We start from the raw sequence: 25110 nt of genomic DNA on the forward strand, positions 1-25110 counted from the left end.
AGTTAATAACAATGGCTCAAACTTATCTATCTATATCTATATATATATGAAATTGATAAATATGAATTAGAATGTATTAAAAAAAAATAATAATACCTGGAAATAAATGTGTGGAAGAACTGTTTTATATGTGGCTATTAAACCAAAGGGGAAAAAAATGTAATCAGATTGGAGAATGGTAAAGAAGATATTATAAGAGATTGTTGGTTTCATCACAGTTTGGAAATTAGATTATTTTTATTTACTAATATTAATGAGTAATTGAATTAGCTGAGGATTGACAGAAAGTCAATATTTAGAATGTATATTATGGGGAGTCTGAAAATTTTTATATATGGTATAAGAAATGTATAAATGATTAGAAGAGGTAGATGTAGATGGAAGAACTGTTTTATATGTGGTTATTACTTTATATATATAACTTTATATATATTAAAGTAAAGAATCGATCACAAAAGATTGTTGATTTTGTTATATTCTGATAATTAGATTATTTTGTTTTAATATTAATGAGTAATTGAATTTAGTTTATGTCTGTTAGAAAGTGAATATTTAGAAAATATAGTATAGGGTATTAGGAAGAACTTATCTTATATGATATAAATAAAAGGATAAATCAATAAGAGGTAGAAGTAAATGAACAAACAGATTAGGAGGTTTAGTATGATTAATTAGTAATGGTATATGGTATTTAGCACTCTTAAATGTATGTCATATGTTTGTATGTCTGTGTGTGTTCTATTAAAAAAAATTTAATTAAAAAAAAAAGAAACTACTGTGCTCCATTTAAGTCCACTATATAAGACAAGCCCTGCTGGATCAGACCAAAGGTTCACCTGGTCACAGGAGCTAACCTGATGCCTTCAAGAATTATGCAAGCAGGATTTGGAAGACAATAATCATCTCTCACTGCTGATCCCAGCAGCTGGCATTTTGCCTTTGAAGGCAAGAGTTCCTTATAGCCAGGATACACTAGTCAGAATGAAATGGAACTATTTATTTCCACATTTATATATCCTTCTGCTAAGGAGCTCAGGACAAATACACAGCTTGTCCCCTTTCTTTTATACCACAGCCCTGTGAGGTAGATTAGGCTGCAGGAGACTGACTAATCCAAAGTCACTTCCGGAGCTTCTTGGCTGAGTGGAATCTTCCTGGTCTAAGCCCAATGTTATAACCACTACATCATGCTGGCTCTCTCTAGTTCTTAGCCATAATAGTGGATTTTTTGCCCCACTTACATTCACAGTGGTTTCAGCTGCTAGGTGCACTTCAATTTGTCCAGTCCTCCACCGTTCATCATCGCCAGTGTTCTGTTCCCAGGTAGGGCTACTACTACTGTTGCCGACGATTACTCGTAGTTTCCCCACTCTTTCTCCTGCAAGGCGGTAACTAAAAATCAAACAATAGAAGTTCTTTGGCTTGAGGTCAGTAAGAAGAAGTTTCAAACGACCAACATCTTTCTTGTGCCCCATGAAAGCTGGAACTGCCATGTAATATCCATCACCTGGGGATATATATAGGGATTCAGAAGAGGAGAAATAGAATGTTACTTTCTTTCATCCTACATAGCACGCTTACTTACCATTCCTATAGTGCATTTCAATGTGTGCAAAAATCAGTATTCCCCTCCCCTTGAGCAGATATTCTTCCAGTTTGTACACAGGGCTCTTTTGATTCCTGCTATAGTTAACTTACCGTTATCGTGATCTGCGGGATTCCAGTCAAAGTCATCTTTTGTATCTTGCTGCCAGACACAAGACCCTCGACCAAAGCTGCAGTCCACTAAGAAGGAAGGATTGGGAGGGTTAGGGAACGGAAAGACAAGATGCTGTATTGCATTCAAGGAGTGGATGACATTCTCTTTTTCTAGAGCCCTGATTGCAAATATGGATATCTTCCAAGGAAGCAGTCCCAAAACTGTAATAATTCTATTGTGTAAGCCACCTTGAGTACTTCATTTTATGTGGAAAAGCAGGGTATCGAGTTGGTACATGTGAGCACCCCCTGGGTCACCTTGGAAAGGATTGGAGTTTAGCACACATTCCAGTCAAACATGCACAAATTCCCAAAGAGTTGCAAGTGATTGTATCTGTCCATCACAAAAGCACCCATGCCCTGTGTGGCCACCATCATGTCACTGTTTTAAGCATCTTTGGGTGCCAATGCACCTCACCTAGTATTTTCAGTTATATTTCTTGATATAGAAATAAAACTAGGTTGCACTGTGAAATCAGGGACATGAGGTCGGGGGGGCAGACCCTCATCTGTCATACTCCAATGAAAATAGCCTCAGGCAAGCCCCTACTGCACACTCTTCACCCAGTTTTTGAGGGGTTGTGTAATCAGAGAAGAGGATGAGCACATCGCTGCTTCCCTGCTAGTCTTTCCCTCGATAGTAACAATTACCATGCCTTCCCTTTGACTGCAGCTGGGCAGTGCCCCAGAATGCCTTGCAGCACCACTACAAGTGACCCCCCAGCCACTGACCTCACCGCACATCACTCTGTGAAATTCAATTCAGGGCGCAATCCTAACCCCTGATGTCAGTGCTTTCCAGCACTGACCTAAGGGCAATGCAGCTCTGAGGTAAGGGAACAAACATTCCCTTACTTTGAGGAGGCCTCCATGAGTGACACCCAACTGCAGGATGCAGCACATGTCCCATTGGCACCGCTATGCCAGTGATGGAAAGCACTGACGTAAGGGGTTAGGATTGCGCCCTAAGGCAGATGTGAAGCAGTATGCATGAGAAGGAAGAACCACACAGAAGTTGAAGACTGACTAGACAGAAGCACTGCTGAGGAGATTAGAGAACACAGTGAGTATCATGAGGGCAGTTGAGGGCAATAAACTGAAGGGGAGACAGAAAGCATGAATATACGCCTGTAAGAAGAGGGGGTTTTGTAGAAACTCAGTGAAAAACCAAGGAAGGCTTAGGAAGTGGAGATGGGTATCTCACCCTGCTCAACAATAACTGAAGGCAGCTTACAACTAACTTAAAAAAAAACTAATTCCTTTTCTCAGAAGTTGAGCAAATAAATGTTACCATGAAAACACTCAATGAAAATTAATGTTTAAATTAAAAATTTGCCTACCTTCCAGTTCTACTTTTTGTACTGAAACTTTTCTTTGTGCTGGGAGAGGATCAAAGGCAGCAGCATCTTTAGCTAATTTAAAAGAAATACAAAAATCATGTTAATCCCCCCAAAACATACAAAGATTAGTTAACTGAATTGATATTTCTGCATTTTTATAACATACATATAATAGCTGTGCCAGCAAAAATTACATAGGCTGATTTGACAGAGTTGTCCCGAGCCTGCAGATAATTTCCTGCTCACATGCCATTTGTTAAAGTACAGTGGGTCCTTGGTATCTGTGGGGGATCGGTTACAGGACCCCCACAGATACCAAAATGTGTGGGTGCTTGGGGGCCCAATCCCAAAGCAGCCCAGTGCTGGTGCTGAGCTTGAGTGCCAGCACTGAGCCCTAGCATGTTTACAGCATCCTCAGAGTAGGGAACACTGGTGTGGGCTCATGCCAGTCAGGCGTTGGGCCCAGTGCCAGCATAAGGAGGAGGTGTTGCTGCCTGGGGTGAGTGCAACCGCTGGGTGGCAGTGCAGCCTCTAGGGTGTGGGTGAAGGGTGGAAGGAGAGTGAGGTAGGAGGAAGAACAGGGGTGGGAAAGGGGTGGGAGCGACAGAGCTCTGCTCTGCCATATCCTGAACTCTTTGTCAGGCCAGAAGGCACAACACAGAGTCTCTTAAGTCTGCGTTGGCAAAATAGCTGGCACAGACTTGAGAAACCCCATTGCAGGGCTAGGGGCTTTCCCCAGGTGAAGGGTACGACAGCCCCCTTTCCCCATGGAGACCTCCAGTTGCTTCTCAGTGCCTGCTGGATACACTGGTAGTGGCGTCACTGCTCCAGCGGGTGCCGGGAAGCTCAGGATTGGGCTGCCCATCCTCAGGGAGGCAGGGTTGTGTTATTGCAATGACCTACTGAACTTTCTGTTGGGCTATCCAGAGGTTATGCTGGCCTCCCTGCTTCATCAGAAGATCTCCTGGAAACGACAGGAAGCGACTTCCCATTCACGTTTGTGACTTCTGGTCACTTCTAGGAGGTGTTCTGAGGCACGGGGAGGCCAATGGGGACCCCCCACGCCTCAGAACACATCTCAGACATGACTGGAAATTGCAGGTGTGAACCACAAGTCAGTTCCAGTCATGTCTGGGAGGTCCTCTGAAGCGTGGGCTCAGCATCCATGGTGGCTAAAATCCGCAGGTGTGAGCCCATGGATAAGGAGGGCCCACTGTATAGTTTTGAGCTATGACAATTTGACAAAACTATACAGTAAATACCTCTTTTAACACTACTTCCTGTAACACTGTTTGACTACAGCACTCTTTGTTCCGAGTGCAATTTTTGCAGTATTATAAATAAGAAACAAAGGTTAAAACCCATAAAACTGTTCAAAAGTAACTTCAGCCATAAAACTACAGCTGAAGCAGAAGCCCAGTGTGTGCTTTCAGACAATTTTGGGCTATTATCTCCAATTACATGGATGTGACAGGCACACGTTTGGTTCAGGTACATAAAACTAGGCCCTGGTTCAGTGCTAAACCATAGCCATGTAAACTTGTACTAAGATTCACAGAGATAATTTGGTACATAAAGATGTGCTTTAGCATTTCTGCAAAACTGAAAACAGACTGGTCTCTTCAGAGACCATATGTGCAACTCTGGACAGATGTTACTTTAAAAAATAACTTCTATAATCCCTTGCACCCTTCTGAAAAGACATACATGTGTAGAAACACACACAAAAGACCCTTGAGGCAGTTAAATAAGCTCAATGGAAGATAGGAAGGGCACTCCAGGAAATACTAATCATGCTGTAAGTTATTGCCAAAACTCTGCATTCTCTAGTATCCTGCAAAGATTCGCGGTGATTTAAATTGCTGAAGCCACAATCTTATGTACACCTGTGAGTAAGCACCATTGTACACAGTGGGTTTTACTTCAAATAAATGTGCACAGGACTGTGCTGTTAGATAATGAGCTTACCTCAGGCTAAGGTTCACTTGAGAACCTGGCCTCTGTGCTGCCTGGGACCAAATGCTGCCCCCCCCCCGAGAATGTCACCCACCCATTGGGGAGCTTTTAGAGGGCTAAGGAGGTCAAGCGCAACCTCCTCTGGTCCTCCGAAGGCCTGCGTACAGGACCTCCAGACCATGGGTGGTCAACATAGGAGAGTGGGTGGCAGTGCGGAGCCATCCCCCCCGTGCCACCTGGGGCCTTTACACACTTGCCCCCCCCAGGTATGCCAATGCTAAGATGTAAAACATTGTTTTCTGTTTCATGAATCAGAAGCAAGTAAGTGTAAAGTCACAGCTGGAAGAGGAACTGTGAGTCTAAAAACACCTGCAAGATGGAGAGCTCCTTAACCATGAAATACTGAGAAGTGGTGCATGTACAGGATAACTAATGATACCCACAGTCAGGATGATTTATTTACTGAATTACAGAATGCTTCCATGTGAAGGAAAAACTCCCTCACGACAACAAAGGCAATATTTTATATCCAAATTTAATGTTGCTTTCATTGTGAAGTATTTTTAGGTTCTTTCTACAGTACTGAAACAAAACAAGGCTTTGTTTTATGAAGTGGAGAGGTCAGTGGCTTATGAAACATCTGCATCATTAAAATGGATGCACAGGTGTCATGACAATGACCTTTGTCTGACTCAACATAGCAAAATGCTTTTGAAGCCCAGCAGAACTTCAAAGCATTTTGTGAAAATGGGACCTGTTATTCAAAGAAAAAAAAGTTAAAATGTTAGAAGCAAGGTCTTAAGGATGCCTATATTAACTTTCTTCAGACTGGCACCTTTAAGTTCCAAGGTCCAGTGACAGTTTTACATGTAGATACCATCTGAAGGTGAAGTCAGAAATGACTCCTGCAACAATGAAGTTCTGACCAATGTTGATTATCTGTTTTCCACTTGAGTGCTTCCTGCTGCCTGATTTCTATAGGCTCCTAGCATCAGCTAGAGGAGAAGCCATTTTGGCAAGACTTCTGAGAGAAGGTGAGATTGGAGGAACAAGCACAGCACAAAATAAATCCATCTGGAAGAGCTTTATGGCCGAATCCTAACTAAATACAGCACCAGTGAAACACGCAGTCTGCTGGTGTTGTTTGGCGCAAAGCAGCCATTAAGCACTTTGTAGCAGTGCAAGCAGCCAGTGTGCTGGAGGAGGGCTGGAGCCTTCCGATGCATGCCAGCGAATCACCAGTGGAGGTAAGTCCACACAGGGAGTGGGAGGGAGAGCAGGGAAGGGGTTGAACAGGACAGTGATGGGGCAGATGGATTAGTCCCAGGAGGGGGCGAGATTGGTGGTGCACACCTTATCCATTCCTGGGCTGATCCACCTGCACAGATAAAGTTGGACTTGCACCAGCGATATCTTTGGTGCAGGTACGAGTTGACCCATAGCGGCTGCTGGGGCTTAAGAGCTCTGCTGGATCAGGCCAAAAGCCCATCTAGTCCAGCTTCCTGTATCTCATAGTGGCCCACCAGATGCCTCGGGGAGCACACAAGACAACAAAAGACCTACATCCTGGTGCCCTCCCTTGCACTGGTCATTCTGAGGTAATGCCTCAGAATGCACTCTTACCCCAGGGCAAGGGAACAAATGACTCTTAACCCCGAGAAGACTTCCAGAAGCCAACCTCCTCCCCCTGTGGGATGCAGAGAGTTGAGAAGGATTGGGCGGTTAGTCATACCACTTTAAAACATTCTCTTGTGTTTTGCAGGTAAATAAGCATAAATTAGACACTTCAACAGAGTAGGATGCAGGAATGATAAAGCAGTATTTCAGCAAACTATAGCTGGAAGAATGAGTCGCCGGAGAACAAAAAATTAAACCAGTCAATAAAACATACACAGTTAAACCTTCCTGAATCAACTACTACTGTATGCTAGACTGTTTGGTCCATGTGTTATTCAGGAAAATACCATTTTATCTTAAACATACAGGACGAACACACAGATGTTCTAAGAAACATGCAGTTGTCACCAAAAAGCTCCAGCACCGAATCTCTCCCTTTCACTCCTCCACAACATTTAGTGAGTAAAAGTGTCACATGAGATGTCATTATGCTCTATGCACAGAGCATGATGTGCATAACATGTTGGTACAGGGATGATCCAACCTATAGCAGAGGTTCCCAAACTCTCAGAAGGAGAGTTTGGGAACTTGTAGGTGTGTGTGGGGGGGTGGGGGGGTGGGGGGTTTGGCTTATGGCTTATGTCAATGCTTATATGCTTATGGCAATGCTTATGACTTATGGCTGGCCAACTGGGTGATGGATCGAAATCCTACCATCCGTTTGGCCCTCTAGTGCAGTGGTTCTCAAACTCTCTGGGAGAGTTTGAGAGCCAGTAAGTCTTTGCAGGGGCGGGGGGAGGAGGCAGCGGGGGCGGGGGAAGTCTCTGGGGGCTGCAGGGGCTTGTGGGCGCAATCGCTCCGCATCCACTTTCCCTGCTGTGGGGAGCCCTGCCAGAAGTCGCACCGGGCTCCCTGCACCCCGGGGAGGCTGCAGGAGGCTTGGGTAAGTGCACCTAAGCCCCTGCAGCCTCCTGAGCGATGCAATCCTGGGGGTCGCGCCGCTGCCTTCCCCCCGCCTCTAGGCTGCCCCCGCCCCTTAAGGGGCCAGAGACCAGGGCCCTCAGGCTGGGGTGTTGTGACGCCCCAGTTTGAATAGCACTGCTCTAGTGAATGTTTCAACTGCACCAATCATGGGAAGTCTGGGCAGAGCTAAAGGCTATAAAAAGCCAGGGGTGTTTGCCTTGTGTTTCATTGCCAGGTTCTGTTCTGAAGGTGGAATAAACGTATTGAGCTGTTATCTCTATGCCTTCCTTTATTCACACGGACCCACTATATAACACTGGCGACAAGGGTGGGATTTGATTCCATTATGCTTAACAATGCTAGAACCAAGAGCTGATTCGCTTAGAGCTGATTCATCACCGGGGAATTGTCACCCCAGACGAAGAAAGAAGGACCTGTTTCCATAAGCCTGCTGAGCTGCCACAATGACCACCTGAGGTCACATCAAGGAATTTGATCCAGCATCCCTGGAGCTATGGGACACTTATGCAGAATGTCTTGAGTTCTTCCTTGAAGCCAACGCAGTCAAAGATGCTGCCTAAAGCGGGCCACCTTGCTCAGCATCTGTGGCTCTGCCACTTTTGAAATCACCCAGAATCTCGTGGCACCAGCAGAATTAAGGGCTACCAGTTATAAGAACATCGTGGCCCTGCTGAAGAATCTCTTCTCGCCCCAGCCTTCCCGTATTGCATGTCTCCATGCCTTCTACAAGTGAGATCAGGCTGCCAGTGAGTCTGTTCCAGCTTACATGTCCATCCTTCGTCATCTTGCACGAAGATGTGAATTCCAAGACCTGGAAGAAATGCTTCTCAACCGGTTCATATGCGGCCTCCGGGATGAAAGGATTCAGAGGAAGCTCTTCGCAAAGGAAGAGCTGACCTTTCAAGAGGCTGTCAAGGAGGTGCTGGTGTTTGAAAAAGCAGAAGAAGCAGCAAGGAAGATTTGTGCCTCTCGCAGCCCAGCCACAACTTGAAAAGCCAAGGCAGTTCGCTATGAGGACACGGCCTCAGACCTTTTGGAAGAAGGGGAGGTGCTATGAATTACTCGAGGTGTGTCGAGATGCAGTGATCACTAGGAACCACAAGCACCTGGACGCGGGGCGTGGCAAGCCTCCGAGGTCTCCAGCCGGGGTCCTTGTGCCAGCTGCAGGGAACTGCATGAACGTCGGAGTTGCCGGTTCTGCAATATGACTTGTCGGGCATGCGGAAAGAGGGGCCATATTGCCTTCATCTGTCACAGTAAGCCTTCTCGGGCTCGGAGCCAGAAAGTTCTTCAGGAGTCTGTCAGCCAGGAAGAGCTCTACACTACTTCAGTGCACCCCATCCGGAGCGTCCATTTGCCAACCAAGGAAAAGGTTCATGTGACAGTAGAAATTCAAGGGTCTCCCTGCGTAATGGAAGTGGACTCCGGATCAGCGCTCTGTATTATTTCTACAGAGACTTTTCAGCACCTTTGCCCTTGAAAGGGCCCCAGCCTCAAGCCAATTGGACTTTTGCTTACAGATTTTTCAGGGCACCCGCATCCCCGTTCAGGGTGCGGGTAAGTTTCAGGTTCGTTATAAACACTTTGATGGGCTCCTGGATCTGGTGGTCGTTGAGGGCCATCGCACCAGTCTCCTTGGCCTTGCCTGGTTTGATCGTCTCGGCATCCAGGTAACTGGGGTCCAGAGTATGAGCAAATTAGACTTTGATGCTGACGGCATTCATCCTGCGCCAGACAGAACTTCGGAAAGACCACCAACTTCCAAGATACAAGAGGCCATTCGTGGGTTCAGCCTGAGTGACCCAGTTTATGTCTGGAACTATGCAAATGGCCCAGCATGGATCCCAGCAACCGCCATTAGTCACCAGTCCTGTCTCATATGAGGCTGCCATCCAGGACGGCCGGACTCTCCACTGTCATGTGGACCAGATGCGCCACTGCCTGGCTGACTCAGCACCCGCCGCGCCAATTCCAGTCTCTGGTAACCAGCATCAGGTCTTGCCACAGACCGGAGAGGCCATCACTCCTGATGTGTTACTGCAGGAACCAGAGATCTCCTTGGACTTATCTGAGCCACCTGATGTCAGTGCACCTATGGCAGGGGTCAGCAACCTTAAACACTCAAAGAGCCATTTGGACCCGTTTTTCGGAGGAAAAAAAACCTCAGGAGCCACAAAACCCTTTTGACATCTAAAATGAAGATAACACTGCATATATAGGTGTTTTTTTTAACCTTTATGCTCTTATAGGTCCCATTTTTATAATGTAGCCCCCTCTTGTAGCTTTTAGTTAGTTTTGTCATACATTCTTGTCCTGTGTTTTCAGACGCCTGGTCCTCTATAGTGTTTTGCCTGATTCCAAGGCCATTCTCTGTCTGGAGAATTATGCCCACTTTAAGCAAATTAGCTCCCCTTCTTTCCCCCAACAAATGACCCTGGTTCTGCCCTGCACTCCTGCTGGACCCCACCTCCAGCGTAGCTCGCCTGTTCAACCTGCAGAGGTCCTCTCTCCTGCCAGCAGCCTCCCGCCACTACAGCAGACCCTGGGTTATCAGCAGGTCTTGGACACAGCAGCCACACACCAAACCCCAGTGTCTCCAGCAGTCCCTTAGTCACAAAGTCAGTCAGAGTATCCAGGGTAGAGTCCAAAGTCAATAAGCCAAGTCACAGTCCAAGGTCAGATTCCAAAGTAAGTCAGTCAAATCAGTCAGAGTATCCAAAGTCAATAAGGCAAGTCAGTCTCCCCTCCAACCTGTACACCTTCTCCAACCTACACCCCCCCTTCCTGCCTCAGGTGTGCCTTATATCCCTGAGGGGCCTGTTGCCTTCAAGTGGCTGCAGCTGTGCAGCACACTCTGCGGGGATACCCAGGCCTTACCCTTAAAGGGGCCACTGCTGACATCACATCTACCTCCTCACCAGATCTTCCAGGATTCCAATATATATGGTGGTTATGACATCTGCTTATCTTACATGGATACTAAAGAACTCCTCCCACCTTCCAGAGGCACCCTGCTGGAAGGAAAAAAGGACACAGACTCCAGAGGTGGGTAAGAGAAGAAGCCAGAGCTGGGGGGAGCCACAGGCCAGCTTCTGCCCTGGCTGCCTGCCCGCCCTCCCTCCCTCCCTCCCTCCATCTGCAACCCTCTCCACACTATCCTGGGAGTAAGCCCCATTGACTACAATGGGACTTCTGAGCAGACAAGTTGGAGCTCTCAGGTTGCAGTCCTCTCCACACTTTCCTGGGAGGAAGCCTCACTGACTACTTGTGAGTAGACCTGCACAGGAGGTGGCTGAGGCTACAGCCCTCCACACCTTCCTGGGAGGAAGCCCCACTGACTACAGCTTACTTGTGAGTAGACCTGCACAGGAGGGGGCTGAGGCTACAGCCCTCTACACCTTCCTGGGAGTAGCCCAGGGACTACATGGGGGCTTGCTCTTGAACAGACCTGCACAGGCTCCCACTCACCCGTCCTTGCGCTTGGCCTTGAGCAGGCTCCAAGGCTGCCATCCCAGGCACCCTTTCCTGGGAGTAAGCTTCATCTGCTGTAATGGGGCTTACTACTGAGTAGACACACAGGATGTCTCCTCAGCTGTGGAGGAAAAGCCTCTCCTTGCACTGAGTGGGGACCTGCTCAGGGAAAGGCAGGCTGCAAGGGCTCGCAATGGCTGAGGAGGAGGGCGTCCTGCTGGAGAGTTGGGGAAGGGAAAAACAGGGAGCTTAAGCCTGCAGAGCGGGCAAAACTGAAAAGGGAAACCAATGCGGGGCAGGTGGGGGTGGAGGGAGAGGAGGGCAGTGAGCTCAGGGGGCGGAGGGAAGCAGCCTGCCCTCCCAACACAGGTGCCTCCTGTCACCCCCTTTGCCACTTTCACCGGGAGGAGCCGCAGCAGACAGCTGAAAGAGCCGCATGCAGCTCTAGAGCCACAGGTTGCCGACCCCTGACCTATGGGGAGTCCCTCTGCCATAGCTGTGCCAACCCCAGAGCGGTCTAAGGAACCAGAGGTCCCAATACCAAAGCCTTGCTGCACCTTGCGAATGCGAGTACAGCCCCGCCATTCTGAGGACTATGTTTGTTAACCTTGAACTGTACTTTGGTGTGTGTGGGGGGGTGTTATTATGCAAGTTATGCAGGATTGAAATCCTGCATAACTGACTGGCCCAGACTTACGGCTGGCCAATTGGGTGATGGATCAAAATCCTACCATCCGATTGGCCCTCTAGTGAATGTATCAACTGCACCAATCATGGGAAGTCTGGGCGGAGCTAAAGGCTATAAAAAGTCAGGGATGTTTGCCTTGAGATTCATTGCCAGGTTCTGTTCTGAAGATGGAATAAACATATTGTGCTGTTATCTCTATGCCTTCCTTTATTCGCATGGACCCACTATATAACAATTAGGATGATAGTGTGCTGCTGGGAGGGAAGTGGTTTTTCCAACTTACTGGGGGTCACTATGGTTCTCCAGAGGGTCTGGGGAGCCTGTGAGCCCCTGTGAAGCCCTCCTGGCAGCTTCAAAGTGCAGTAAAAAGGAGGAAAAAAAACACATCTGGTTTCGCAATGAAAACAGGAAGTATTTTTTTTTCCTTTTAACAGACTTTGAAGTTGCTGGGAGGCCACAGAGGGGGGCTGCAGGCTCCCCAGACCCCCTGGCAAGACGCAGTGACCCCTGTAAGTTATAAAAATCCCTTTCCTCCCCAACAGCAGCACAATTGTCCCAACTGCATTCCTGCAGTCACTGTCCTTAAGGGAGCAGCTACAGAGCTTCCCTGGCAGGGACATCATGAAGTCCCACTTTGGGAACCTCTGCCCTAGGGGTACTAGGTTGTATACACACTGGTGCTTCCAAGAACTGATGCTTCCAAGAATAGAAAGAGCATTACACTTGTGCAAACAGTCTCTTTGACTGGCGCAAATACACTGTACCCTTTGCGCAAATGGAATGCTCCTTCTTTTCTCAGAGAGAGCTTTCATTAATGGAAGTGTTACTCTGAATGAAACCCAACATTTTCAGTAGCAGCCTGATGGCAACCTTTATGTGATCCAGTTCTAACCTCTGAGTGACATGGTCCCACACATTCTAGCAGCTGCCAGAAGGAGATCTCCCCATTCCACATCTTCTCCACAGTGTGACTGCCTCTGATCTGCCTGCAGATTCCAATGTGGTATTGAAGGAGAACTCATCCAATAGTGAATGTTTTTTAAAACCCTTCCCTCAGGCAGATGTCTATAAGAAATATTTGGCAAACACTGAGAGAGATCATTAAAGATCTTACTGTTTGCCTAGTTTTGATAAATGAGGATTGTCGTAACGTTTCCTGAGTGTATCCAGGCCTGATCAACATATGATATTAAAAAGCAAAATAAATGAAAACAGCAAAGGCATATAAACTGTTTTGCTTATTTCTTTAAGCTAATGATGTTCCAAAGCACTTCAAAGCTGAAAGTATTGTGAAGGCCATGATTCAAACAATCACATTGTGCTTTGCTAAAGTGACGAAGGCGTTTGAATGCTTTTAAGTAAAAGAAATCTAATTCATGTAGCCATAAAGAGAGACAGTTCAAAGGCACAACAGTCGATTCTATGCCAAGCAGGTTCAGATCAGAAGTACATGAAGAAAAGGACAACTTCAAATTCTAGCTATTAAGTAAGTAGCAGCCCAATGCTATCATTTCCCTCCCCTGCCAAAGCAACTGCACCACCAGAATATGCACTGCATCCTGGAGGGGGCCAGTCCCAGAGGCCTGCGTAAAGGAACATTTGTTTCCTTACTCAAAGGTAAGTCTCTGGTCCCCAAGCAGCACCAGCAACGTAGCTGGATCAAATCCAAGTGGACCCAGGAAAGCAGGTTGAGGGCTGGAAGTGGGATAGGATATTGGCGATGCTGTTGCTGCCGATACTGCCCCCTGTTCCACCCCAGCTTCCTCCCCATTTCTCTCCCTCCCCTCTCTGTTCCGCACCCTCCCCACTCCCTATAGTGACTTACTGTTGGCAATAATGGGTTCAAACCATGATCCAACTAGGTAGCCTCAGGCAAACTACTATCTCTTAGTTTCAACCATCCAGCTGCAGAATGAAGCTAATCATATTAACCTTGTTTCTAGAATTGGGGGAAAGGATTACTGAGTCAATGTATGTGAAACCTTTTAAAGATTCAAACAATGCTATATAAATGCTGAGTATACGTGTGTTTTATAGATTTCTTGTCCTTTTCAGATACAGTCACGTAGCAGTACCTATAACATTCTATTGTGAGTCTATTAATGTTTCCCAAAATTCTACACAAATTTATTTGAAAACTATAAATGTAGGTGACACTTACAAAATACATCTCCTCGAAGTTTCTTCTCGGGGTCAGTTTGATTTTCAAGGTCAGGCCTTTCTCCATCCTCTTCCTTCACTTCCACTTTCTCTTCTGTTTTTCCATCTCTCCTGGCCTCTCCAGTGACTTTACTGTCTTCCTCATAGATCTCTTCTATGTACATGCCGTCTTCATAGTCCAATGGTCTGACATGAACTTTAGAAGCTAGAGTCCCAGGGGGTTCTGGAATCACATTCTTGATGGTTCCGTGCTTTTTCACACTGTTCTTGTGCACGAGCAATTTCTTGAGCTTCTCTTTGGCTACTCCAGAGATTCTGGGAATCTCTTTCACAGAATTTTCATGAATAACTAGAAAAAACAATGGAACACAACATATGCTTGAATCAGCTGAGCTTACATTTCAAGACTGCAATTCCATAGACAAAGCTTCACTGAACTCAACAGAATTTACTTCAGAGTAGATATTCATAGGCTTGCACTGCATTGGTAATAAAAGTTTCTGTAGTTTATTAGTGCTTTCATTGTGAAGACATTCCAAGGGCTAGTATTTATTAAAGTACGAGAGAGAGAGAGAGTGATTATAAGTGTGTCTCTGCAGAACTGAGACTTCAGTCCTATGCACCAGTGGTTCTCATTTTAGCACTGGGACTCACTTTTTAGGATGACAATCTGTCGGGACCCACCAGAGGTGCTGTCATTAAGAGGGTAGTGATTTCACGGCCAGAAGTGACATCATCATCAATCAATCAAAATTTTTAACATCCTCAATATGACAAAATCAAATCAATTAAGTAAGTAAAGGCACAATCCAGACTTCGCGCCCAGTCCTTGCTCCGGCCTTTGAAGGTTGCAAATGTGCCGTAAAGCACATTTGCACCTCTGTGTGAGTCAGCTGGGCTGGTGCAAGGACACATGCCAGCCCGCAGAAGCCAGATCCAGCATCTGTGCCAACTGAGACTGATAAGTTCATGCCAGCTGAGAGGCGTGGAGGTTGAGGGGGGGGAGAAGGCAGTCAGGAGGTGTTCCGGGGCGGGGAGAGGGCAGGTGGGCCATGGGTGGGCAGATGGGCAGGACCAGGATCTGGCACTTATGCCAGATCCTACTCTCATTCCCAGGAAGCACAGAGTGGTTCCAGGCTGCGCAACCTCTTTAGGTGGCGCAGATTTGAATAGACCCATTGTGGCCACTGCGGCTGCCCTGAGGGTAAGGGGAATGTTTTTCCCCTTGCCTGAGGCCGAACTTCAGCCACCCTGAAACTTGCACTGGATACACTGCAGACCCGATGGCCTCCCTGTCCAAGCACAAGTTAGGGTTGCACTGCCCGTAAATTAAAAGTCTGCAATAAGTATAAGTTTAAAGAACAAGAAGAACCTTTCTAACCCTCCCAAGCAGCTTCTGATCTGTTCAAAAAAATTCCCAGAACATCCCAAAGGCTGCAGTCCTATCCACACTTACCCGGGGAGTAAGCCCCATTGACTATCCTTGCTAATATCATCTTCACAGTAGCCTGTTAACATATCAGATCTGTAACAGTTCCCCAAATCCAGTCACAGTGTATAGCAGCATCAAGTCTAATATACCAAAAATAAAATACACATTGATATGAATAGGGACCACCTGAAATTGGCTCATGATCCACCGAGTCAGTCCTGACCCATAGTTTGAAAAACACTGCTGCACACTTTCTTGGGAGTAAGCACAAGCCATTGACAAGCACAAGTAAGTGGGACTGACTTCTGAGTAGAAATGCATAAGATTGTGGTGTGAGGCTATATACATAATAAAAAGCATGGATCATAGTGCATGTTCTTTGCCAATACCAAAGGTAAACAGTCATTTATGTCTATGATCATATATCCAGCCTCTACAACTTTTAGCCACAAGGTAAACAGAGCATGTGGTGACCTGAGACCAAGTTTTGTTGATAATTTTTATATTTGTGTTCAGTTTCATGAGGTTTTAGCTATAGGTATTTCAACAAGCTCACACACACAAAAATACAACTGCAAATTCTGCCTTCCCTAAGGATAAAGTTTCCAGACTAGTTTTGCCCAGATGCCTACCATTTGCAAGGCTTTGTGAACTGGTTGCCTGCACATCCTTTCCCCTGGAGGACAGTGTTATAAAGGAGGTACTGCATAATTTAGCTGACATAGTTCACTGAACCTTTATTCAGAGTACAGCAAGGAAAAATTAACAGGAAACCCCCAATTCCCAGCAAATTTCCTCTCAACAATCAGTAAGACAAACCCCCAGTGTTTTAAGAGATGGTCTGTGGAAGTTTTCAAGCCAAGGATGACTGTTCACAAAACCAGAACATCTGCTTGCAGTTCCTGCTTTGAAGTCTCCTTATAGAAAATAAATGAAATATTCTTACCGCTCAACATACTGTGACTGGTCTGGTTTCGGAAAGCCAAGGGGGCACTGGCATGGTGCTCAGTTGTAGGGCTAGATGCTCTCATCCAGCACAACCTATATCTGCAAGCTTGCATGTGTCAGGTTCCCTAACCAAACACAGACACTCTTGGGTTGTTACAATCCGTAAGCTGGCATTCATTGAGGCTGCAATCCTATCCACTTACCTGAGAGTAAACCCCATTGACTATAATGGGATTTACAACTGAGTAGACATGCATAGGATTGGGCTCTCAGTCCCCTCTGCCCAAATCCAAATTTTCAGCTTGTGCTCTAGCAAGGCAAATCACTTTTAACATGGCAATAGCATTTGTTCTATTGACTATGCCAGTGATTGTCACTCCTTTAGCACTGGAACCCACTTTTTAGAATGAGAATCTGTCAGGACCCACCAGAAGTAATGTCATGATGCCGGAAGTGACATCATCTAGCAGATGATGCTGGATGCAAAATTTTTAACAATCCTAGGCTGCAGTCCTACCCACACTTACCCAGGAGTAAGTCCCATTGACTATCATTGTTAAACGCATCTTCATAGTAGCCTGTTAAACATACATATCTGCAACATTTCCCCAAATGCAGTCACTTACCAGGGTAGCATCAAGTCTAATATATTAAAAATAAAATATTGAAATGAATGGGGTTCCACTTGCAATTGCCTCGCAATCCACCTAGTGGGTCCCAACCCACAATTTGAAAAACACTGGGATATGTAATTAAACGGATGGAAAGGTATGTGGTATGGTGAGACAGGGAAAACATTCACACATTAATTTAGAGCCAGGAGTGGTTTGAGAGATGAACTTAGGCCTGGAAGATCCAGACTCAAATCCCTGCTCAGCCATGAAGTTTCCTCCTCAACCTTGGGCCAGTCACTATCTCTTAGCCTCACCTACCTTACAGGGTTGTTGTGCGGATAAAAAGAGCAGAAGCAATATGAACACCAACCTGAGCTCCTTTGAGGAAGGTGGTATAACAATGCAAAAAATAGACAGAAGTTATTAGCAGAAGAAAAGGCATAATCATAAACACAAGAAACCAGAAGATTTGAATATTCTCTGCTCAGAAGAAATTTGAACTTCCCAGGATGAAGCAATACAGTGGAAACTTCTCCTCTGATATGCAGCTACTTACTTGAGCATTCAAATCCATTGCCTCTATAGCCCAGTTTACATTTGCATTTGAAGGATCCCTGAGTATTGAGACACTCTGCATGTAAGTCACACTTGGGTGTGTTTGCTGTACATTCATTTATATCTGCACAGAGAAATTGGTTAGAGGAGAAAAAAGATAAATGAAGTGAGAGTTTTAAAAGAAATCAAGCAACATCTTCCTACTGGGAAAAGCTGACCCTGCTTAATTCTTCCCCAGCCCACAGCTATTACAGGCACAGAAGCCCAATTGGTAACAAATCTGCTATAAAGATTTACACTGGCGGAGTGCACCTGTCTAGCTCAATGCATATGGAGCTCAAAGGAGTCAAAGAGTGACATTAGCTGTGCATGCAAACAGTTAACAACTGTATCGACACACCAATCCTATCCATACTTTCCTGGGAGTAAGCCCCATTGACTCTAATGGGACTTACTTTTGCATAGACATGCATAGGATTGGGCTGTGAGTCATTTCTGCCCAATGTTGCATATATGCAACAGGGACCAAAGGTGTACACCTGTCAGAAATGGGTTAAGTGGAAGCTTAGGATTTTGGGTAAAACAAGCTAACAGGGGAGTTACCCATGTTGATGATGATTGGGATTCATAAGGAGAGTCAATCTTCCTGCTACACCATTTTAAAGCCAAAAATTGCCCCTTCCTCTCGATATAGCAATTTGAGAAGACCTTCAACCTATTTCACTTCATGACAAACTGAAATGTCAGCTGCTACTCTGGCCAATTCCACCCAAGATTACAGAAAAATGACCCCATCTTTTCTTGTGAATACTTGTTGGCATCCTTCAGTCTTGAAAGACTATGGAGTCACACTCTGAATGGTGGTTCTGGAACAGAGTGTCCTCTCCAGTGCGCGAAGCCTGGGTAAAGTAGGTATGGAGGATAGGCTGTTACCCATGCAGCAAATCCCCCCTCTCCACGTCGCTGAAATGGTCCAATGGAAAGGCAGAGGCCAATACGGTTGGTTCCAGCGGCGTCGCAGGAGTTGCCAGAACGTGACTGTGTTCAGCCATGAACTGCCTCAGGGACTCCGGCTCCGGATTTTGCCTCGAGGTTGACTCCTGAAGCCTTTTCCATAACTGGATGTAGCCACAAGGCAGTGGAGGTTTGGGATCAGAGTTTTCCTTCTCTCAGATGAGCTGCCTTCCCAGGCTGACGAGTCCCATCTACCCGGTGGCTGTTTAGTCGCCTCTTACGACAAGTACAGCCAAACTGAGGGCCTATTCTTATCCCCAGCCCCCAGGCATGTTGTGAATAAGATGGCACACAACATGCAATGTCATGCAAGATCATATGTGAACCGTAGTTGCCTCTGCAACATTTAATTTTTATTTTGATATAGTTCATTAGGCAGCCACCCAGCAGGATTCCCAAATAAAGTATGGAATAAAATTGTGTAAGTTGCAAGCAGAACTGCCACCTGACCTCAGAAACACTCCAAAAAGATGAAAAAGTTTATGGGACAAATCAGAAACTAGTTCTTACCTATGCAGTCATATCGGCCACTCACATACTTCAGTTCATACCCTATCTGACACTTGCAATAGTAACTTCCAAATGTGTTGACACACTTGCGATTGAAAGGACAAACAGCTTTGCCAGCAGAGCACTCATCAATATCTAGGGAACAAAAATGAAATCTCATTTAAAACGTGCCAGGAGAACAATGATTAAATGAAGATGTCACATTTATTCATTGTAAAATGTATTGATTGTGAATAAAATGTAGCAGCGTCAGCCACTGGTTCTGGCCCTGTACATCCCCTTTCTAGGAGAGATGCGCAAAATCGATAAGTGAAATTAAGCAGAATCCAAAGCAAATCCTAATTGTGGGCCACACTTTTCTGTGAATAAAAAATGTGCACAAATGAAACTCGGACCACCTCACTATTGTGCGATTTCCTCCCCATGCACTTGTACAACTGCACTCAGGATAGCATAAACTGTCACCCACCTTTCTGCATGTGCGCCTTAGGATACGAAGCATTCATTGGAAAGCTCTGAAGTTTCAAAACAGTGCTAGTTATTTCCTATCAGACTGCTTTGCCAGAGAAATTTTTCAGAGATGTCAATGGCTGTTTCTGGCACACAATCCTGAATCTAGGCTCATCGACACCCATCCAGATGAATTATTTGCAAGGCACTGAATAGGCCAATGTATTTTATAAATGAAGCAAGTATAAACAGAAACCGCCAGCAAGAGTACATGAGAAGCTTGGCTGTTATATTTGAACAGTGTTTCCTGCTTTCACGTAGCTGCCCAAAGCTTCAAGTAAACTTTAACCAAACTAGGGAGGCTGGTGGGTCAGTGATAATCCTGCTGATGGAGGCAACAAGAGAAGCTTCCAATCAGAGACCCAAAACATTTGGGAGTAAAAGAATAGTACTTCCTTCTGTGGCATGTTTATTGTGCAGCAGCTGAGCCAAGAATTGAGTGGTTTCTAAGCTAGAAAAAATTCTCTCCGGTCATGAGATCCATGCGGAGCCGGTCATTGCACCTGTGTGTCAAAAGGAACAGGCTCTCCCTGGAGTAGTGATTCCAACTCGATATGTTTAATGAATATACTGCTTGAGAGGTTATGAATGCCTGCGATCACAGTTAGAGTTCATTTCCTGTCTTTGTCAAGCTTCTCCTAGGCTCTGAAAGATCCCCAGAGGTTTTGGGGATGATGTAATTTGTCATACACATCTCCCCCACCTAGCTTCCACTAAGATTCCCCTCTTCTCCTAAAGCATCACACGTAGCCACAGTTGGATAACAGTTGGATAGCCACAGTTGGATAACAAATCTCAAAATATGCACTCATGCTAAGAAATGCTTCTTTTAGGGTTGTTTTAGACCACGAACCCAGCACTTTTCTCTTGGTGCTAGCCTCATGCTAGTACTCATCCAGCGACTGCCCCACAATATCTTGTTCCCACTAAATGAGTGGAGATAGTATCACAAAAGGGGAACAGCTGTGTTTTGCTGTTTTAAAAAAAATATATATCCAGGGGAAATGTGCAATCCAGCACTGGAGAGGAAAAAACATGCAGCTTTCATAGTTCTAAAAGAAATAAACCACTCTCTGGTTTTCCTCTGCAAAGCCTTTTGTCTCATGTCCCTGGAGTATCTGTTCTATCCAAGGTCCACTTAAACCACCTCTTATTTCAGGTTTCATTTCACACTTGTATATAGGGTGAGAGGAAATAAGTTTTTCCAACTAGTGCAAAGTTCCTGATGGAATGGAGTGGAGTGGAGTGATGGAATGGAGTGCTTGAGAGTATAACTTATGACTTGAGTATCCAGTTCACATCTCATCTCAGTCAATATAGTCAAGGGAATTTTAGCAAACTTCAGCCTCAGTCCCACAATTGTAATATTGTGCACACAATGTTGTGTGTAATATTGGGCAGGAGGTCTGGTCTAGAGGGTAGAGCCTCTGTTTGCCTGAAGATAACATCTGAAGGTCGCCAGTTTGAGGCCACCGGCACTGTGAACGGCGACACCTTGAAACAGTTGACAAGCCTAGCCGAGTTATGCCAAGTTATTCCACCTGCTCTTTGGCTGCTGTCAGCCTGTGTGGGAGGAAAATGGAGGCCAGAATGTGATACCAGATCATAAAAGATCCATCTGAAATGTTGTGGTTCTTGAAAAACAGAACCTTCTTCAATTGTAAAAATCCCTATTGGGATTTAGTATTGCCTGCCTATGTAAACTGCCTTGAATTAAAGTCTGAGGAGAAATCTGACGACCAAGAAAGGTGGTATATAAATACCTGTATTATGATGATGATGATGATGATGATGATGATGATGATGATGATGATGATGATGATGATGATGATGATGGCAGAATACTATCAACCTAACTTTGATTTGCTGTAAGGTTTATTGAAGTCATGTATACTTTGTTACCATTTATACGGCACTTTAGAATATTCAATCCATCTAATTTCTGTTGTGCTTGCACCAGCAAAGTCCCCAGAACCAATTGGCTGAACTGGTGACAAGGCACAGAACGTTCATGAGGTCTCCAGTGACTCAAGGGAAAAAAGCTGTCAGAATGTTGCAGTCCAGGGAAACTGGGAAGGAATGGAAAGTTTGCTTGGCTAGGATGAAAAACTTCAAGCTGGGGACTAGGAAGAGGTCCCAGGAGGTGGAATAGCTAAAGGGCAGGAGCCCAGGTGCAAGGTGGCTGAGGGCAGGGTGCAGAGCAGGAAATGGACTAAGAAGAAGAATACAAGGCAAAAGTGGGGGAGGTTTTAGGACAAAGGTCAGCAACTCCAGATGGGGGAACAGTGGAGCTGACATCACCACTGAACACCCAGACCCTTTAAAGAATAAAGTTGCTGACCCTTGCTCTAGTAAGAGTGTAGAGCAGTGGATCTCAAGCTCACCAGAAGTTTGAGAACCCTAAGTAAGTCTCTGCGAGGGCAGAGGTATGGCAGTGACATGATCCCCAAGATTGTACTGTTGGCAGGGACCAAGGGGCTTTTTTTAGACCTACTCTTTTCTGCAACGGCTTCCAGGGGATGCAGGAAGCCCAGCAGAGCCCTCTGCAGGACTCCCCATGCCTCAAAAAAAATGCTATCGCGACCCACTTCTGGGTTGCAATAGCAAAACCTGGAGTGGGTTGCAATACTATTTTTTCATTGTTTTGAGGTGCAGGAAGCCCGGCAGATGGCTCCATGGAGCTCTGAACACCCCCCGGAAGCCAGTGCAGAAAGAGGTAAGTTTTTAAAAAGCTCCTTGTCCTTGCTGGTGGGTGCTGGGGATCACATCACTGCCATCGCTCCCCTCATTTATTTATTTGATTTATATTCCGCCTTTCTCCCCGAAGGGCACCCAAGGCGGCTCACCTTGGGAGCCAAGGCGACTTAAGGGAGCAGAGACAGGGCTTCTTGGGCTTGTGGGTCACAACCTACCAGTTTGGAAACCCCTGGAGTAGAGGATATAGATAAATGAGAAAAGAAGTAGCTCAAGAGAGAGGGAACTGTTTAAAAAAAACACCTCACCATTCTTAAAATCATATACCATACTGTGATGATTCAGGGCACAAGAGGAGTCTGGAATGCTAGTCACTGATCAAGAAACAGGGTAGGAGAAAGCAAGACCAATCCAGCCCAATCTATCCTTTCCCCCCTCCCCCTGCCTGGTGCAGCCACATCAAAAATGGAGATGAATGCATAGTGGTAAGGGAATGGGAGCATGTTGGTAAGTCCTTCCCTGAGGACCAAAGCCTCAACCATTTACAGTAGTTGTCTAAAGCAGCGGTGCCCAAACCCCGGCCCTGGGGCCACTTGCGGCCCTCAAGTCTTCTCAATGTGGCTCTCAGGGAGCCCCCAGTCTCCAATGAGCCTCTGGCCCTCCAGAGATTTGTTGGAGCCCACACTGGCCCGACGCAACTGCTCTCAGTGTGAGGGCAACTGTTTGACCTCTCGCGTGAGCTGTGGGATGAGGGCTCCCTCCACTGCTTGCTGTTTCACGTCTGTGATGCAGCAGAGGCTGCAAAGGAAAGGCCAGCCTTGCTTTGTGCCAGGCCTTTTATAGGCCTTGAGCTATTGCAAGACCTTATTTCATTCATATAAGTTCATCTTTAATATATTCATTTATGTAAACTTATGTAAATTTATTCAAATTTTAAATGTAAATTAATTCTTTTTTCCCTGGCCCCCGACACAGTGTCAGAGAGATAATGTGGCCCTCCTGCCAAAAACTTTGGACACCCCTGGTCTAAAGTGAGAAATGCTATATGTAGGAGGTAGCTTAGCATTCCTTATCACAGGGAGTATCTCTTCCCACACACAGTATTTTTGCTTCAGACAACCATTGTAAATGTGGTGAGTGGGGATGGGCTACGGAGCATGTCAGTGGTGAGTCCAGGGCTTGCCAGCATGCTCCTGTACATGCTATAAGCATGGTGAGTCTGCAGGCTTACAGTAATGTCTACACAGGACTAGAATCACTCCCGAATCCCACTCTGCTTATAAAGTACAGGCAACTTCAGATTCTCAGAGTTGTTTATGCTGATGACATCAAGAGCATAAAAAGTCTAGATGTACCTATGCATGTTTTTCCATTTGGTGCTAACTGAAGTCCACTTGAAGGACACAAGCATCGCACATCATCTTTCACTTCTTCACAGCCATATTGGCAATTCACCATGGCACATGTCCTGGAATCTTCAAAAACAATTTGTCAAAGACAAGTCTAGCAAAAGTGAAAACTGAAAAAGAGGAATACATTTAGATGACAGTAAACTTAAGGTTCAAATTTGCAGGAAACGTCTTATTTATTGGAATTGAAGTGTTGGGATGCAAAGAAGGGACATGAGCACATGGAGAAACTCTGCATGAATGGTGGCATTGCAACATGTAATATTCATATATGAGCTACGACAGCATTTCCCAAACTGTGCATCACAATCCACTGCTGGGCAAAACCTGATATGCGATGGGTCGCAACCCCACACTCAATGCTCCAATGCAAAACCTTTCTGGGAGGCCTCTCTCAGACCTCCCCTGGAGGTTCCTTCCGGTCACGCCAGGCCTGCGACCCACTCCATTGGACTCCATGGGCCCCAGAATGCCTTGCAGAAGGAACCAAAAGTCATGGAAACAACTTGGAAGTAAACCAGAAGTAATTTCTGCAAATCAGAAGTAGCTTCCGGTTGCTTCCACGAGGCACTCTGGGGCCCATGGAGGCTAATGGAATGGGTTATGGTCCCAACACAACCCAGAAGTGGCCTCCAGGGCCTCCCAGAAAGGGTTTGCAGTTGAGCATGGGGTCATGACCTACTGTGGAGGATGAGATGAGTCACGGTGGGCAAAAGTTTGGGAACCACTGAGCTATAAGGTTATGCCTAACATCCATCCAGAACAACCAACGTGGTTCTATAGCTCTGAAACCATACCTGATAGCTCACCAGGAGGCCTGCCTATGGGTATGGATCTTTTGTCCATAAGCAAGCTTCTTGATGAATCACTTATGGATAGCGACGTTTTACTTTTCAATCCATCCCACTCCATTAGCTGATGGAAGTCTTCATCCTTTTTAAGAAATGGCAGTAAAATGACTAGAAATCTCTCTTCCCCTTTTAGTTTACTGCTGATATCCCAAGATATTAAGACAAAGGCCCCAATCTTAACCAACTTTCCAGCTCCGACATAGCAGTGCCAATGGGATGTGTTCTACATCCTTGCAGTTGGGTGGCACTCATGGAGTCCTCCTCAAAGTAAGGGAATGTTTGTTCCCTTACCTTGGAGTTGTGTTGCCCTTATGTCGGTGCTGGAAAGTGAGTTAGGATTGCGCCCAAAGGCTTTTTCTGGTTTATTATGTCTTTGGGTGTTTTCAATTCATTTTATTCAGGGCAGATAATCATGTTAGAAGCTTGCTCTTTACACCTTCCTAAATTAATAGTAATGTAGCTTACACGGGGAAGCTATAACTCTTAAGGGAATTTCCAAAATGTGAAATGAACATCACCACAACAAAAGACTTTCAGATATGTTTATAAATTCAAGCCTTTAAAAAGAAAATCTCCGTTTTCCTTTCTGTTCAAGCTAT

At 45.6% G+C, this 25110-nt stretch overlaps 1 protein-coding gene across 1 annotated transcript in view; it reads right to left on the reverse strand.

Annotated features, from left to right (window-relative positions):
- EGFL6 (EGF like domain multiple 6) overlaps positions 1–25110 on the reverse strand; it is a 47425-nt gene that overhangs the window by 2235 nt on the left and 20080 nt on the right. Inside the window, exons 5-11 of the mRNA XM_066621316.1 lie at positions 23607–23726; positions 19048–19182; positions 17525–17647; positions 13976–14323; positions 3099–3170; positions 1699–1785; positions 1242–1507 (exon numbers count right to left, since the gene is read on the reverse strand). Coding sequence (XP_066477413.1) covers positions 1242–1507; positions 1699–1785; positions 3099–3170; positions 13976–14323; positions 17525–17647; positions 19048–19182; positions 23607–23726 — 1151 coding nt within the window. The remainder of the gene's footprint in view (positions 1–1241; positions 1508–1698; positions 1786–3098; positions 3171–13975; positions 14324–17524; positions 17648–19047; positions 19183–23606; positions 23727–25110) is intronic.

This window comes from Tiliqua scincoides, chromosome 3 (genome assembly GCF_035046505.1).
Source record: "Tiliqua scincoides isolate rTilSci1 chromosome 3, rTilSci1.hap2, whole genome shotgun sequence".
In the NCBI taxonomy this organism is placed as follows: Eukaryota; Metazoa; Chordata; class Lepidosauria; order Squamata; family Scincidae; genus Tiliqua; species Tiliqua scincoides.